The sequence below is a fragment of the Fusarium mangiferae genome, assembly GCF_900044065.1.
Source record: "Fusarium mangiferae strain MRC7560 genome assembly, contig: FMAN_scaffold004, whole genome shotgun sequence".
Classification (NCBI taxonomy): Eukaryota; Fungi; Ascomycota; class Sordariomycetes; order Hypocreales; family Nectriaceae; genus Fusarium; species Fusarium mangiferae.
This window is the reverse complement of record NW_024573924.1, coordinates 1,760,881-1,776,503: the sequence shown is the minus strand read 5'-3', so window position 1 is coordinate 1,776,503 and position 15,623 is coordinate 1,760,881. Positions and strand designations below refer to the sequence as shown.

General features: G+C 48.5%; 5 protein-coding genes across 5 annotated transcripts; 3 read left to right on the top strand and 2 right to left on the bottom strand.

Annotated features, from left to right (window-relative positions):
- Positions 1-888: 888 nt before the first annotated feature.
- FMAN_09141 (uncharacterized protein) lies at positions 889-3,157 on the bottom strand (the record flags this gene model as incomplete). The annotated part of the gene is made up of 6 exons (XM_041829947.1): positions 889-1,049; positions 1,212-1,281; positions 1,414-1,450; positions 1,704-2,232; positions 2,286-2,788; positions 2,841-3,157. 6 exons carry the CDS (start codon positions 3,155-3,157, stop codon positions 889-891), a joined length of 1,617 nt encoding a protein of 538 aa, XP_041680660.1.
- A 2,432-nt stretch (positions 3,158-5,589) lies between these two features.
- Positions 5,590-6,237, top strand: FMAN_09140 (uncharacterized protein; the record flags this gene model as incomplete). Its single annotated transcript, XM_041829946.1, has 1 exon — positions 5,590-6,237. The coding sequence occupies one exon, from the start codon at positions 5,590-5,592 to the stop codon at positions 6,235-6,237; it is 648 nt and encodes a 215-aa protein (XP_041680659.1).
- A 1,575-nt stretch (positions 6,238-7,812) lies between these two features.
- On the bottom strand, positions 7,813-9,959 carry FMAN_09139 (uncharacterized protein; the record flags this gene model as incomplete). The annotated part of the gene is made up of 2 exons (XM_041829945.1): positions 7,813-9,431; positions 9,482-9,959. The coding sequence occupies 2 exons, from the start codon at positions 9,957-9,959 to the stop codon at positions 7,813-7,815; spliced, it is 2,097 nt and encodes a 698-aa protein (XP_041680658.1).
- Positions 9,960-11,071: 1,112 nt separating this feature from the next.
- Positions 11,072-12,256, top strand: FMAN_09138 (putative 3-methyl-2-oxobutanoate dehydrogenase (lipoamide)E1 beta chain precursor; the record flags this gene model as incomplete). Its single annotated transcript, XM_041829944.1, has 1 exon — positions 11,072-12,256. One exon carries the CDS (start codon positions 11,072-11,074, stop codon positions 12,254-12,256), a length of 1,185 nt encoding a protein of 394 aa, XP_041680657.1.
- Positions 12,257-12,727: 471 nt separating this feature from the next.
- Positions 12,728-13,876, top strand: FMAN_09137 (putative actin-capping protein alpha-2 chain; the record flags this gene model as incomplete). The annotated part of the gene is made up of 7 exons (XM_041829943.1): positions 12,728-12,781; positions 12,839-12,857; positions 12,916-13,034; positions 13,090-13,179; positions 13,236-13,288; positions 13,342-13,479; positions 13,528-13,876. The coding sequence occupies 7 exons, from the start codon at positions 12,728-12,730 to the stop codon at positions 13,874-13,876; spliced, it is 822 nt and encodes a 273-aa protein (XP_041680656.1).
- Positions 13,877-15,623: the final 1,747 nt, after the last annotated feature.

Below are 15,623 nucleotides of genomic sequence, written 5' to 3'. Positions count from 1 at the left end.
CCGAGAACCTGGAGTCGAGTCGAGGCTGCGATAGCCGAGGGCCTGCAGATTGTAATGTAAATTTGATGTAGGGACTAAGAGGACTGAGACACCCTTGTCGATCTTGAAGATGCTCTTCACACCAAAGTTGTGGTTGGTCTATCTTATGCCAATGTTTGGTGTTCTAGCTCAAGGGTACGATGTGATATTGATTTTTGGCAAACATGGCCGGCTGACTGGGGTGAGATCTCCCAAGTATGATAATCAGTCATCCGAATGAGATGTATCTATTGCATGTTCTGTGAGGACGACCTTATCTGGATCACGGCTGTGGGAGTCCGCAACAGCTGAGCACTTGTATCAAGCCACCATTTATACTCGCCTATTATTGATCATCATCTGCCTGTCCGTCATCCAGATCCCCGCATTCGCCTAGCGGCCCGGGAAGATCTTTACTCAAGATAAACTTAGCTGGCTGCATTATTGATTCTGGGGGAATCCTGAATTGCCTTTCAGCCGAGGCGATCTTAACAAGCATTCACAATCAGATCATGCACCCTCATCGAAATTCTTGGAATGTCCTCTTTTCGGGCAATAGAGTTAACCTGTGACAGGATTTTAGGTATCTTCGAATACAAATTGACGAAGCGCCAATATTCCAAGCCCTGTGCTTAGGACCTAGACCGGCCTTTTTTGTGCAACTGGCGATCAATCCACTCGTTTTCCGCAAAAGCCACTGTTGACCTAGTAAGACTCTCGGTGTATTAGTTTGAGATGTCCATCTAATAGCTGGAGTGCAGGGGCTCTAGTACCTGGTTTGGTGGCGCGGGTACACGGATGAAATCAGGACTTGCAGTCTTGATCACGTACTCTTCTCATACCCCCAACTCTAGCCTCGATGAACAGTCTTTAAGAAGTAGCAAATCGGCTGTAGGCTCTGATTCTCTTTCCATACCGGAAGAACAGATAAGGGAAAGGCATCATGGCAACTGTGAGAAACGCTAGCAAAGACGAAGCCCAGTGGTTGTTGAGCTTGGTGTACATCTGGTTACCAAACAGGGGAAATGCAGCTGCAGGACTCAAGTTAGCAATATTTCATGCAGCTGAATCTCAACAACTTTCCGGGCTGACGCCTCATGCTCCCCAGAATAGGCTATGCCAGGGGAAGTTGGTAGCCAGCTGGCGGTGAAGAATCAGACGAGACCATGGGAGTAGATACTCCAACAACTTACCAGCAAATACACAACGCACGAATGCATTAGCAGCAAGGGCACTCGCGGCATATTGTGGGTACGCATCCACCTATTTCCATCAAAGTCAGCACAGTCTCGTCCCTGGCACGAGCACACTCCTGTCACAATGGCTAGCAGAGAGCTGTGTAACGTGCGGTGAGCCTGTCACAGACTTGTGATACAGACACAAAGCTGGACTTACTAGAAAGGTGAAGACTCCACTGAACACAAGGAGGATTCTATATCAGAGTTAAGCGGTTAGCTGCAGTTCGTCAAGCAGAGGTTCAGGGGATACGAGATCAAGAGGCATGACCAAGCGGTGACTAGGACATTTTTTTTTTGCTCTTCTTGTGCGAATGTGATTCCGCGCGTCCGGTTCTTGTCTCAGTCCCGTGTAAAGTGGACTTGAGTATCACGGTGTTCCCATTGAGGACGCCTCCTTGAGGCCTGCGAATGGTTTGGTTTGATATGGGATGGAACGTGATGACTTACCCAGCTCCAAAGACTGCCGATCCAATTATGGGCACAACCCAGTGAACCCAGGGATAACACGACCAAGCAAACATGAATATGCCAACTGGTACAAGGATAGCTCCCAGGAAGGCTGGGGGTAACCTAAACTCGGGCTGGCTGTTTCCTTCAACGCCGGTCTCATCGCTCAATTTTCGAATGAGTTTGTTGCGAATATTGTGCCACAGGGGATCAAGGCCTGCGGCGAGCAACATTCCCACGAGGATGCCGAGAAAAGAGCAGCCATTCTGCCAAAGGTTGAAGCCGTAGATATCACCAAATACAAGGTGAAAAGCCCCAAAGAAGAGATACAGAATCCCGAGGACGATGGCCGTGAAGATACATAGGTTTAGGCACATAGGCTCGAAGATTAATAGCTGAAATGGCCGTAGAAGCGATCGACCTATCGCGCTGGTGGCTGATTTCTGAACCTTTTCTGTAGGTGCTTTCCATCTCCCATCTCCAGTTTCCTTTCGGAGCTGTTTTGCTTTGTTCTTGAGCAGGATCGGATCTAAGTAGAGGTTAGTTGGGCCAAATTGGCTCTGGATGCCAATTTGGACTCACGATATGTCTCAGGGACAAGAAACACAATGCCCAATAGCAGAACAAATGCCCAGATCAGAAGAATCCAGTGAGTCCACCTCCAGTCAGTGTTATAGTTGATGAAACCCCCAATTAAAGGCCCAATCGACGGACCTACAAAGGGTGCGAGTGAAAACATCAACATTGGCGCTTGCAACTCATCTGCCGTGAAGAGATCTCCAACAGTACCTCCTGACACAGCCAGAAATGCGCTACCGGCGAACCCATCTAGAAATCGACTCACAATCACGGTCTCGATATTCTGAGCCACGGCTTGAGGAATGATGAAGATGACATAAAGAGTCCACGATACAATATAGATAAGTCGTCGACCATAGAATTCGCTCAAGGGACCGAGGAACATGGGGCCCAGTCCGATACCTAAAACAAAGAACGAAAGACCAAGGATGGAGACTTCTCGTGAGTTGCCAAATTCATCCTCCATCTGTTCATACGTCGATGTGTAGATGGAACTAGCAGCAGTTCTATGTCCACATAAGTTCCCGTCCCGGTTGAAGATGCTGAAGAAATACTTACACGCAGAGACTTCCGGACGAGGCAATAATGATAATGAGCCACTTCTTCATCTTGTGAAAGCTCCGGGGGCATAGAATGTCGTTGTCACCCCCATCCCAGCCGACTTCGAAAGGATCCTTCTCGACTTCATCATCCGACGGCTCGTTGAGGGGGTTGCAGCTGTAACCATTCTGTGACTGACAACGGGATATCCTGGCAGATGCTCGTGAGCGAGTTCTAATTGCTTGTGGTGATTGAATGGGCGCAAAAGTCGGGTCGTTCCTTTCAGGGCCGAGTGTCCCTGAGATCGTTGACGTCTTTTCAATGTCGCGATCCATGTTAGTCTAGACACGTAATTATGATTCGTAGTGACCTTTTGAGCTCTACTCCAGAGAACCGACTTCTCGTAGTCAAGATAACTTGGTATTTCAAAACTATGCCAAGACTCTGGTCCTCCTAGTCCTTATATACACTCTAACAAAACTCTTCTATTCCTCACCTCCAAAAAGCTAGAACCTCGACTATCTCGTACCGTTGAAATCACCTCTTGTTGTCATCGCTGACCAAAAACATGACTTGGCACCCTGCAAAGATGCGAAATGTTTATTAATACCCAATCAAAGCTGACAAGCTAGGGTCTCGAGAGGAGCGATCGGCCGCCGTGGCTTACTTATTGAACAGCTTGACTTTAGGAGAAGCAGAGCGCGTATCCCGCATCCCGTGTTTACGAAGTAGGCGATTTCTAGTGAAATAAGGTTCACGATATTCCCACGAAAATCACCTCTTGAGATAGACAAGTTGACGATGAGATGCTGATGTGCTGAGACGGGCAATTATTCCCCCTCTCCGTGTTGATCTCGGCGATAGATTGTCAATACTACATTGCGTATTAAGACCGACGAGCTCTTGTTTCGGCTTTCGGCGTTTGAGCTTTCTCAAACTGTCCTTATTGAATTCTTTCGGCTCTTGAACATGGCAAATATTCTACACTTCTTGTCTCCTTCAGTTTCTCGGGGAAAGGGAGAGCAAGAGCTCAACAATAATCTCGTGATTTTTAATTGATATTTCCCCGCATATCGAGACTTGTGAGGCTCTCTTTTAAAGAGTCATCAGTACAGAATTGAGTGTAATGGCTGCGCTCATGATCAGGTACCTTGAACTTGATCGAACATCAGTGGCTCCGTATCACGCTAACACTCATCATCTTCAGGTGGTCGAATGAGAGAGCCTCATGCTCAAGCAATACGACCCTGCAAGAGTTCAAAAACCCGGTTATTCTTCACATGCTGATGGAGATATTGTCCGACTCCGTCGACAAGAGCCCCTTAGCTATTTCGAGTTGACGAACCAGGGCTCGAATCACTTGCATATCCCAGACACGGCTCAACAGGGACCAAACGGGACCAATTATCAGGTGTCTTGGCAGCTCTCACGATGTCTGATAGGATGCTCAAGACGACATGCGTACATGTCGTCATCCAGTTTCACTCGTACCACTGCGGGCGTTGGTAGGGTTGTAGTGCGGGACATCAGTCAAGGTTCGGTCAGCAGAACGGAACGCCAGGAAATATGCCCGTGATTTTGAGACATCGTGTGTTGTAGGGTAAGCAGGTCCTTTGATGCACACCAAGTCCAGTCGTAGTTAACGAACAGATGCAATTAAAGAGTCATGAGGAGAGGTAAGGTATGTCACATCTATGCCTTGGAATAGTCAATGGTTGTCGAGACAGTTATCAGCGCTCGAGAGACATGACAATCGCACCAATCCCGCTTCTACCATGAGGTTGAATTGCAACTCAGAGATGCACTTCCAAGGCACACTGCAGCTGCACTGCCCAGTCTGGCAGAAGCGAACGAGGCAAAAGTGCTGCAACTATGCATGTAATTCTCGCAAGAGGGCTCACTCATGATGCGCCTGCGACCGGCTGAACTCTTTTCTTTCCCACCATGACCTTGTCCCATTGGATTCTCCAGGGAACAGCGGTTCGTTCCTTGTGATTATTGACCTGTTTTTGGTTACACCTGGTTGTTGCGATCGGGCCAAAGTTTGGTCTCTGATGGTGTAGTGAAAGGCTGTCAGAATTCACAAACAGACTGATCGCAAACACACAGAAAAAGCCCCCAAAGGAAATAGAAACTTGATTGAAAAAGAGGACACATAGCTCTACCTGGCTCAACAGAAACACAGTCAATTGACCCAGTTGGCCAAGAGTTCTCGGCTGATCATAACCGCCAACGTCGCGTTGCGTTGCGTTGCCTTTGGATCCCCTCCAACACTCGCACCATGAACATAAACATGGCGGTTTCTTTTTGACAACCCCCATTTCTCTGACGAAAACCTATTATTACAACTATCGAAATGTACAGATTTCTTTCCATCTTTTAGGCGCTTACCTCGGATCGCTTCTTTGGGCCACGCCGAGTCGCAATCATAATCCTGTCCACCAATGGATGCGCATTCAGCAGCACGCTCAAACGTCATTTCGGAACCTCTACGACGCGGGGAGACGAGGGGAAACAAGACGAGACGCGGGGTTTTATTTGTATGAGCTGGTTATAAAAGGTCGCGGTTTTCTCCTCCAAGTTGTTGAGATTCTAAATCATCAGCTCAGCTCTCTCTTCGTCTTCAACACGAACAAGCACCACTTCCTAAACACTCAACTTGAATACCCTGCAATCTTACCCCTACTCGTTGAAACCTCTACATAACCCAATTGAACACACTGCACATCTACCCCTATTATAAATACCCCCCAATTGACTCAACATCATGTCTTCTCAAACCACTGCCCAATACTTCCCCAAGATCTACTCCCTGACCTCTGCCGATCATGCTCGCTCTGTCTATGATGAGTGGGCAAAGACCTACAATGAGGAAATCACTGGCAAAGGCCAAGACTATGTCGGCCCAGCCATTGCCGCTGCCTATGTCCCTCAAGTCCTAGGATCTCCTACCATCAACCAAGACGTCGAGATCCTTGACGCTGGTTGCGGCACCGGCCTTGTCGGTGTCTTCCTCGCTCGCCTGGGCGCAAAGAAGGTCGACGGTGTCGACATCAGCCCAGGCATGCTTGACGAGGCTCGCGCTACAGACGCATATCGCAACCTGGACGTATGTGACCTGTCGCGACCGTTGTCCGCAAAGAATGACTCTTATGATGTCGTGACCTGTGTGGGCACCCTGACTCAGTCTCACGTTGGTCCCGAGGCTATCAGTGAATTTGTGCGTGTCGTGAAGCCAGGAGGCTACATCGTGGCTACTGTCATCCGTGAGATCTGGCAGACTGGAGGCTACGAGGCACACGTGAAGAGCCTCGCCGAGCAGAACAAGATCAAGGTCCTGTCTGCCGAGTTGCAGGACTACCGAAGGGGTGCTGGAGCCAAGGCCTACTACCTCGTCTTGCAAGTGTCTGCATGAAGTGATTCATTGATGGTAATTTCGGTGATGATGATGATGATGATGATGATGATGATGAGACTATTCGTGGCCGGCTTCCCTTTTCTTTTCTTTCCTTCCCAACAAAGAAACAAGCAAACAAACACAGCACAGGAAACCCTCCCCTGCCCCAGGAAAGCTATTGAAATGGAACATACACATCGACACTTGATATGGTACAGTTGCTATCGCCTCTGGACCGTGTCCAACAAGGTATTCGCTTTGGCAAGTTGATGACGACGACGATGATGGTGATCATATGAGAAACAACAAAGAATGTTCGTGATTGGATTTCGTTTTGACATAGGTGACTCGCCAGTGAGCAACGCGATCGGAATCTCTTACACATTCCTTCAGCAACACATGCAGCATAAATATACAAAAGGCGTGCGTGCCCAACTCATGATTGTGATTGTGAATCTGATTATGAATGTGACATGCTTATTATTATTTTTTACTTAGATTGCATGTTTAGAAAAGTAGTGTCGTTGATTTCTGGCCTGTCACAAAGCATATATAAATCTTTTCTTCTGTGGAAATTTGACTTTTTTGTAGAAAACGCCATCTAAACTGGTACGAAATGTTGCTATAGCATTCTTATAATCATATTATTCAAGCACGAACAACTAACTATTTGATCATTTTTTGTAGTACATAATTTTCTAGAACGCATATCCAGTTGAGGAATAGGCTGGCTAATGCTAATATCCCGTCCTATGTACATGTCATTACAAAACAAAAGAGACGAGAGTGAACAACCTCAGAAGCCCATATCTTATCTGCAATGGAGTTGGTTTCATGGTAGCTAGGGTTTACTACACATTCAAAGGCACCACGCTCCATTGCTATCAGCTATTAATATGTCAGTTGACCTAAAGTTCCGAGGCTCGTTCTTGTCTATGAGTGGCTTGAATCTTGGGGGAGTCTTTGCCTCATCAGGATGTATAAATTTGCTAGGTATCTCGACTATTCACCGAATCATAAAACAGATGACAACAGATCCGTGTCATGGATCAGCGGCAATCACAACGCCCAATCGGCGGGTCTCGGGCGGCTCATGAAACTAGCTGGCCATGATGATGTCTATCCTCTCGGGGAGTTTTCAGTCCCGTCGGATACTCTGAGGCCTTCCACCGTCCGGGTTGGGGCTCGGGGGCTTGTCCTTGCTCACCGACTCTCGGATACCGCTTCCGATCACGGGACAAGACCCTCTAGTAAGCCATCATGACCATCATGACATGTCTCCGAGCTGTCTCACATATTCCGAGGCATGATAGACCTAGGACTGGTCATGATACTGGCGGTTAGGAGCCAGAGAAACAACAGCATCGTAGCAACTCATTTTCCTTATATTGTCATTATACATCTATCTACCTTGGGACAGTGAGTTCCCCCCTCATAAATACTTTCCATCAGTTCTCATAGGGCACCATATACCAACCATGCATGCATATTCTATCTCAATTCCAAGCAACCCAAATTCACACCCAAACGCCAAAACGCACCAACATGTACTGCAGAACTGATGCGGTATATCCGCCAACACAAGACACATCTCTAAAGATACTCCGGCAAACCACTCTTGGCAAAGTCAGGAACATCCTTGTCGCAATTGAAGTCGCGATCCCAAGGCTTCTCGGGTAAAACACCCGCCTTGAGCCCAGACTCGTAACTCCACTGGTAGTTATTCTCCGTCTTCCATGTCCAGTACCACCATCCCCAGCCCTTCTCGAAACTGTGCATCTGTGCTTCGGCGAACATCCTGAGGAACTTCTTATATTCGTCGCTCCAGTCGCTAGGGTCGGCGTTGGCGCCGCGACATGAACACTTGTCGTCCTTGGTTGGGCATCGAGGCTCCAAGATGGAGGTGTCCTTATTTCCGGTATCGTATGTGCCCTCCCAGCGAGTACCCCAGCCTACGCCAGTGAGATACTTCGCGCAGTCTGTGTCGGCTTGAGACCACTCGGCAAAGATGGTCGGTCCGTAACCTGTCGAGGGATTCATACTGATCTCGGCCTGCTCAGTCCAGCCGTCGCAAGCATACTCAACCTTCTCCTTGTGGGTAAAGTCGATCTGGTTCTCGTTGAAAATGACATACTGGTGGACATCAAGGACCATATCATCGTAGCCAGTCATCAAGCCTTGCCAGTTCTCAAGTCCCATAAATCCATCCCCAAACACCACGAGGGCCTTGATGCCGTTCTTGCGGACGAGCTTGTATGCGTTCTCTGTCCATTGGATAACATCGCTTGTTTTAAGGCTGGTCATACGAGGCTCGTTCGCGAGACCATAGTGGGTGATGATGTTCTTATACCGAGGCTGAGCGAAGAACTTGGATAAACGGTTGTGAATATCAAGTGCCCGCTCTGCATTTTTGCTACCGTCTTTTCCGTTGAGCCAGCCAATGGAACCCCATCGACCACTATGGTTCCATCCGTTTTGACTTCCCGGAATACCATGCAAGTCCAAGTTGACTCGCAAGCCATACTTGCGGCACCACTCGATGGCACGGAGAAGATATCTCCAGGATGTTCGGTACACGTAGGGATCACCATCGTAGACCTCGACAGCCCAGTAGTTGAACCCAATTCGGACGTGATCGAGACCAGCTGCTTGTATGTCCTTAAAGGTTTGTTCTGTAATGAACGAGGCATAATGTTTTTCGAGAGTTGTTGCAGCATTGGAACCCAGCTTCTCGGACAGAGTCCATTCATCAATGATGCCCTCCTTGGTATCATAATTGAAAAGAGATGGGCTGATGAAGGGCTCCAGATAGAGCCATCCTCCAATACATACTCCGCGAGCAGGTTTCTTCGCATAAGATCCCCAGGGTTTGTTGAGAGGTGGTACATTGTCGTTGGCTTGGGCCGAGTCGTCCCAGTCGTCGTAGAGACCCATGACGGGCAAGTCTCCAACCATTTGGTCAGTGAAAGTGAGGTTGAAATCGGTGGTTGACTTCCATGTCCACGGATCGAGGTATGTGTTCTGCCACTTCTCGGGTATCTCTGAATGATCCATCCCGTCCAGCTCAGACGTATCCTCAGTTGAATCGTCTGAACTATCGCTGCTCCCCCCTCCTCCTCCTCCTCCTCCACCGCCTTTGTTCTTTTTACTGACGACTACCGCCACAATGATAATGATGATGAGGACAACGGCACTCACACCGAGTGCAATCCCTGAGTAGAGTCAGCTTCTCGACTACCGACTTCGCCGCATCACAACCTACAGAGTTTCTTCTTGCTCTTCTTTGGTGGTTTTGATAGATAAAAGTCCTTCTCTTGTTCCACACTGTCCACACTCCCCCAACCACCCCGAAGATGAGTCTTGGACCGCCCCTCTTCCATAATAGCACCGCTCACGACCCTTTTCTTCTTATGTTTGCCATGAGTTCGCGGCCTGTCGGGGTCTCGATCCCGATCTCTCTTCTTGTGGTCCCGTCTTCGTGATTCATCTCTGTAGTCTCGACTCGCCCTTTCGCTCCGTTTCTTCTGTCGCGCATTCTCCCGTTCCAGATCAGCCAATGCATTCGCTGATAATGTTCTTGAACTTCTATCCCGGTTATCTTCAGGTCCAGAGACTGGTCGCCGGGAGCTTTGTGGTTTCCTCTTCCGTTGACCGTTCTTTCGTCGATCCCTTTCTCTATCCCTGTCGCGGTCTCGAGGTCGGTGTGAGTGAGAGCGCCGCGATGACTCTGGCGGCGGCATCGTGAGACATGTAGCGACGGCGTAATTGGAATGCAATCTCTACAGAAATGGGCTTGAGCGATTGTCAATGGTTTTACAACCAATTACGACGTCAGTCTTGGCCGATCGTGGTTGTCGGGGCAACCAGATATATCCTTGGAATCATCCCAGACCCAGGCCCAGACCTCGCCGAAACGATAACCCAGAACTTATTCGACACGTTTCGTCATGTTTTCTTTTTATTGCTCCACTCATTGGGGAGGCCAAATCGGCCCATTCAGAAGAAGCCGGACTTCCTTTGTTTTCAAACGGGACACTATGTCGATGGTCAAAGCAAATGAAGCATACGTATGCAACGGCAACTCATTGCCGTTCAGTAAGAATACAGGTTCCCAAAAATAGGCACAATGTCTCCTGGAGTCCGCGGATGCCAATCCAGATTTGCCCAGATATTGGCAACGTCACGATCCTTATTGCATTGACCTAGTGCGTAGGCTGGTTGACTGGACACTCTGGCCGGCGTTTAAGCGCTTGGGTTTGACTGAACGGCTCATGATGGTTTGCGAGGCCGCACCAACCAATTGTTTTTTAAAGCAAAGGATAAGTGATAAAGCACTTATGTCAAGGACTTAATGCTTGTAGGATTCGGGAAGATGACATCTCAAGACACTACTATCTTGACCATGATCCTTGTATGCCTTATCCTTATCAGTATCGTTAGCAGACTATCTTCGTCTCGACTCGCAAAGTTTGCTGCGCAAATGTGAAATAGTCCTTTGATAAAGTGATCTATACTCTACCGTATAGTTTTGCCCAGTGTTTCCTGTCTAGTCATCCGTGTTGTTAGTTGGGAGCTGATTGGGTAACTCTCCGTCTTGTTCGGCATTAGATCATGAGGGCGATAGAAGCCGCCGCGAAGCCCGCAGAGCCCGCAGCAAGCCGAGCTTGACATCGCCTTCACCGAGGATCAATCAATCAATCAATAAGCCTCCTTCGGTTGGCTTTGGATATCTAAGGTATAATCGTTCTACTACAACTCTGCTGCTATTACTCCTCTGACATTCCATTCAAATTGAATCTCTAATCACCCGTCTCCTGCCATAACCACCTGTGAACATTGCCAATCCATCGCCATGAAGCATCGTGTTATTCACCATTTCAAGAGGGCACACGTCGTCAGCAATCCTTCGACTGCACGACTCTCACTTGCGCTTCCTGTAGGACGAAAGTGCTATTCGACGCATCCGCCGAATGCCAAACTAAACCTGCCTGTCGACTATGGCACGACTCCTCTCCTCGCACATAACTCACAGGCTGCTTTGAGCCACAAGGAGCTGCCTGAAAGCATTCGAAATGGACCGACCAAGAAAATGAACCTGTTCCAGGCCATCAACGACGCGATGGGGATTGCACTAGCTGAGGATGAGTCTGTTGTCATTTTTGGAGAGGATGTTGCTTTTGGTGGTGTTTTCAGATGTACTATGAACCTTGCCGAAACCCATGGTGCTGAGAGAGTATTCAATACTCCTCTTACAGAACAGGGTATCATGGGATTTGGTATTGGTCTTGCTGCGGAAGGCATGCGACCTATTGCTGAGATTCAGTTCGCCGACTATGTCTACCCAGCTTTCGATCAATTAGTCAACGAGGCCGCCAAGTTCAGATATCGTGACGGGTCCTGCGGGCGAAGCGTGGGTGGCTTGACAGTACGGATGCCCTGCGGTGGTGTCGGTCACGGAGGTCTCTACCATTCACAATCTCCCGAGAGTTTGTTTACACATATTCCTGGACTGAAGGTCATCATGCCAAGGTCGCCAGCTCAAGCTAAGGGTCTTCTCCTGGCCGCAATTCGCAGCAACGATCCCTGCGTGTTTATGGAACCCAAGATCCTCTACCGCGCCGCCGTCGAGCAAGTTCCTGTCGGTTCATACGAACTCCCACTATCCAAGGCCGAGATTCTCAAGGAAGGCAAGGATGTCACAATTGTCTCATACGGCCAACCCCTCTACCTATGCCAGAACGCCATCAAGCAGGCGGAGCAGGATCTGGGCATCTCTGTGGAGTTGATCGATCTTCGAACTCTGTATCCGTGGGATAAGCAGACCGTACTCCAGAGTGTTCGCAAGACGGGACGAGTCATGGTTGTCCACGAAGCTATGGTGAATGCAGGTATTGGTGCTGAAGTTGCCGCCACCATTCAAGAAGATCATGATACATTCCTGCGATTAGAAGCACCAGTCGCCCGAGTTGCTGGGTGGAGTATTCACTCGCCTTTGTTATACGAGAGGTTTAATGTTCCTGACGTTGCAAGTGAGTAATCGAAAGATCATTGTGATGATGGTCCAAAGCTAACATTGTTCCTAGGAATTTATGATAATATCAAGAAGTTGCTGAACTATTAGTGGGAAAAAATAATGGTAGAGAATTGAAGCGGTTACCAGAACAGCCAAGATAGCTAGAGCCGTAATATAGAAACTCAAGAAATCGATTCTTTGAGGAGCACAAATGATTTGATGATAATGGATCTTAATGAGTGTTTCGAGTTCTAACGTTAAGTGTCAAGCAAATACGGAGTAGAAGTGCTAGCATCAACCCCACTGACACCGTCACCTATGCTCCTGCTCCTGCTCCACCTAAGCTACCTAATGGAGCTCCTCCATCCTCTGCCCCGCCTCCCCTTGACTGTGGCCCATGCTGTGCCTCAAGAACTCCACGCCCTGAGCCTCAACGCCAACGCCCATTCTTTTCGCCTTATACCTTATACACGGCGCATTCATTCTCGCTAAACCATGTCGGATCTAGAGACTGTTTCTGCCTTTGTCGAGGGAGCTCCCCCGGGAGAGGTACGTGCTGATATCATCCTCTTGTCCGCGGCGTCATCAGCTAATATGAACTCCTAGCTCACGGATGTTATCGCAGGTATTACCGGCCGAAATGCGATTGCTGAGCAACGGAAAATACTGACGCGAGTCTGCAGATATCAAGTCACTCACCCTCGAAACCTCGCCCGATATCATTTCCAGCCTCGGTCCCGCATTCGAAAAGTACAATGAAGAGCAGTTTGTTACGGTGAAGCTGCCTGGTAGCAGCCAACCAGTAGGTGACGAAGAATCTCAAAAGCAGAGGGATTGGAGCTGATGAGTTGTGCTAGGTCATTATTAGCTCCCACAACTCGCTTGGAGACGGCCGATACTACGATGTTGAGAGCTCTTCCAGCTTTGCTTTCGACCACACTACGCAGGTAAGCTACGCATGTCTCCCTAGACAAATGGGTATATGGTTCTGACAGAGGAATAGAAAGCTAGTGCCGTGCAAAGTCATGTCCTGGAAGGAGCTCAAGCGGATCTTGTGTAAGTTGCCTCGAGCCGGTTGGACAGCGTCAATTACTAACATACAATAATAGTAAATCCACCCTCAAGAGTATCGGACCTTACGTTGATGAGCACTTCGCCAATGCTGCGCACGGTGTCTACCCAATCGAGTCGGATTCCAAGATTGCCATCGTCATTGTTGGCAACAAATACAGCCCCAACAACTTCTGGTAGGTTTTCTATGTAACAGTCCTGTTCCACGAAGCTAATATCCCCAGGAACGGACGCTGGCGGTCCCTTTACATTCTTGACCCATCTTCCGGAGCTCTCGAAGGCTCCCTAAAAGTTGACGTACACTATTACGAAGACGGCAACGTTCGTCTGCTCACCAACAAACCCGTTTCCAGCACCATCTCGTCCGTCAACGGCGCCAGCATCGTCAGGGAGATCTCGACCACGGAGAGAAAGTACCAGGAGGAGCTGAACAAGGGCTTTGTGAGCCTCAGTGAGGGAGCCTTCAAGGGTTTGCGACGACAGCTCCCTGTGACGAGGCAGAAAATTGAGTGGGATCGCGTGACGAGCTACAGGCTGGGTCAAGATATTGGTGGTGGAAGCTCAAGGCGATAGAGCATGGTCATTAGTAGCGCACGAATATGAACGATAGACTGGACGAGAAACAACGTAGAATACATGCCAAGGATCGATGTCTATCTCGAAGGTGCTAGCCTCTTCTGAGCTGGAGGATTGAGAATCCTAGCATTGTTCGAGAAAAGCTCGGGCCTGGATACGATTATATCGATAATCAAACCATATTATCCAAGTTTGATAACTGCATGATCCCTAGTCCACATATCAATAGATTGGGTATTTGACATGGAACGCTTCGGAGGCTTCCAGTCTCATGCACAACGTGGAGCACATGAACCGAGTTTGTGACTGACGGGAGCTTGACGGATGGCACTCCGGGCATATATGACCGATGATGTGAAGTGAGTGGTTTAGCATCAGGAAAATCTACACGACTGTCTAATTACTAAGGTGACTGAATGTTTTATGTTATCCTTATCGGAGAGCAGCTTGCAATATCTACTTGATCCAAAGCCCTCGAATATTGTTATTTCATCAATCTCCGGGTGGTTTTACCTAGATGGTCATGAGCTTAAAGGACCCAGAACAACCAGATATGAGACTTTAAGAGGCTCACAGCAGGCAGTGCCTCTGTCATATGTTGCTTATCTTGCATAAGTCAACCGCAAGCGGTAAAGGTTGGAGATGTCTTCCCTCGGGAATCGGAAATCGGCATCTCCATCGGTACTGGTTTGCGAGTGACCTTCAGCTCTTAGTGTAACAACTGTGATGTTTCCTCGGAATTAGGTTGACTATGGAACACGTCGGCATAGTGTCCGGTTATCTTGACTCTTTTATCATGAGAGATGTCCCGCCAAACTTGTCTTGAAAGGGCAATTTCCTCCCAGGGCGTGACTTGTGACAATGACATAACCCCGCGGTGGACGGAGGATAGGTCCGTGTTTTAGGTACCGGTGATGTTTGCCTTGGTTTTCAAGATGCGGGGGAGATCATATATGGGTTTGGAGGGGCAGATCTGGTGTTTGATAGCTGTTTTGCAGCCTATTGCCAATCTGTCCTTCACGGAAGAGATCGGAAGAACTTGAGTAATAACTATCCGATGCCTTTCGGATTGGATCACCATAATTTGATCATAGACATAAAGAATCATACCACGTTGGGTATGAAAAGCAATGGAACCCGCCGTTCAAAATGACGGTGAAGTAGTATTGAACCTGGGGCGGGGAGACATCACCGTATTCGTATGCCCATACAGCAGGGCAAACAAACGGAATCAAAGAAGGGAATTGTGCTAGCCCACGGCTCTTGGGCCTCATCAGCAGCCGTACAAGTTACTTAGGTTGGTAAGGCTGGGGTTGGGACAAGGTGACGAATCAGAGAGTAGCGACGGTAATTTTGATGACTGCGATTGGCTCAAAAGTACCCTCGGCGATGGGCCTTATAGGGAATGGGTCCGGATGTTGGGACACCGAATCGTACCAGGAACTCCAAGTGGGTGATGTTGAGGTTGAATTCATTGCAAGTCGTGGCCTGAATGATAAGGTTGTAAGTACCTAGCAAAGAGCACATGTAAATAGAAGAGAAATGTGCCGAAAATGATCATCAGAGAAGTAATAGGCAAAGGAGGTAGGTAATCTAAACGGATACAATTGGACCCCAAGGATCCGGTACGATTTCGGTCGACTTCCTTTCCGATGACCTTCCGAGGAAACAGAACAGAAACAAACAAACAATAGAAGGTAAGACGCCGCAAAAGGATCAGGATCACCCTGTACCGAGTACATAG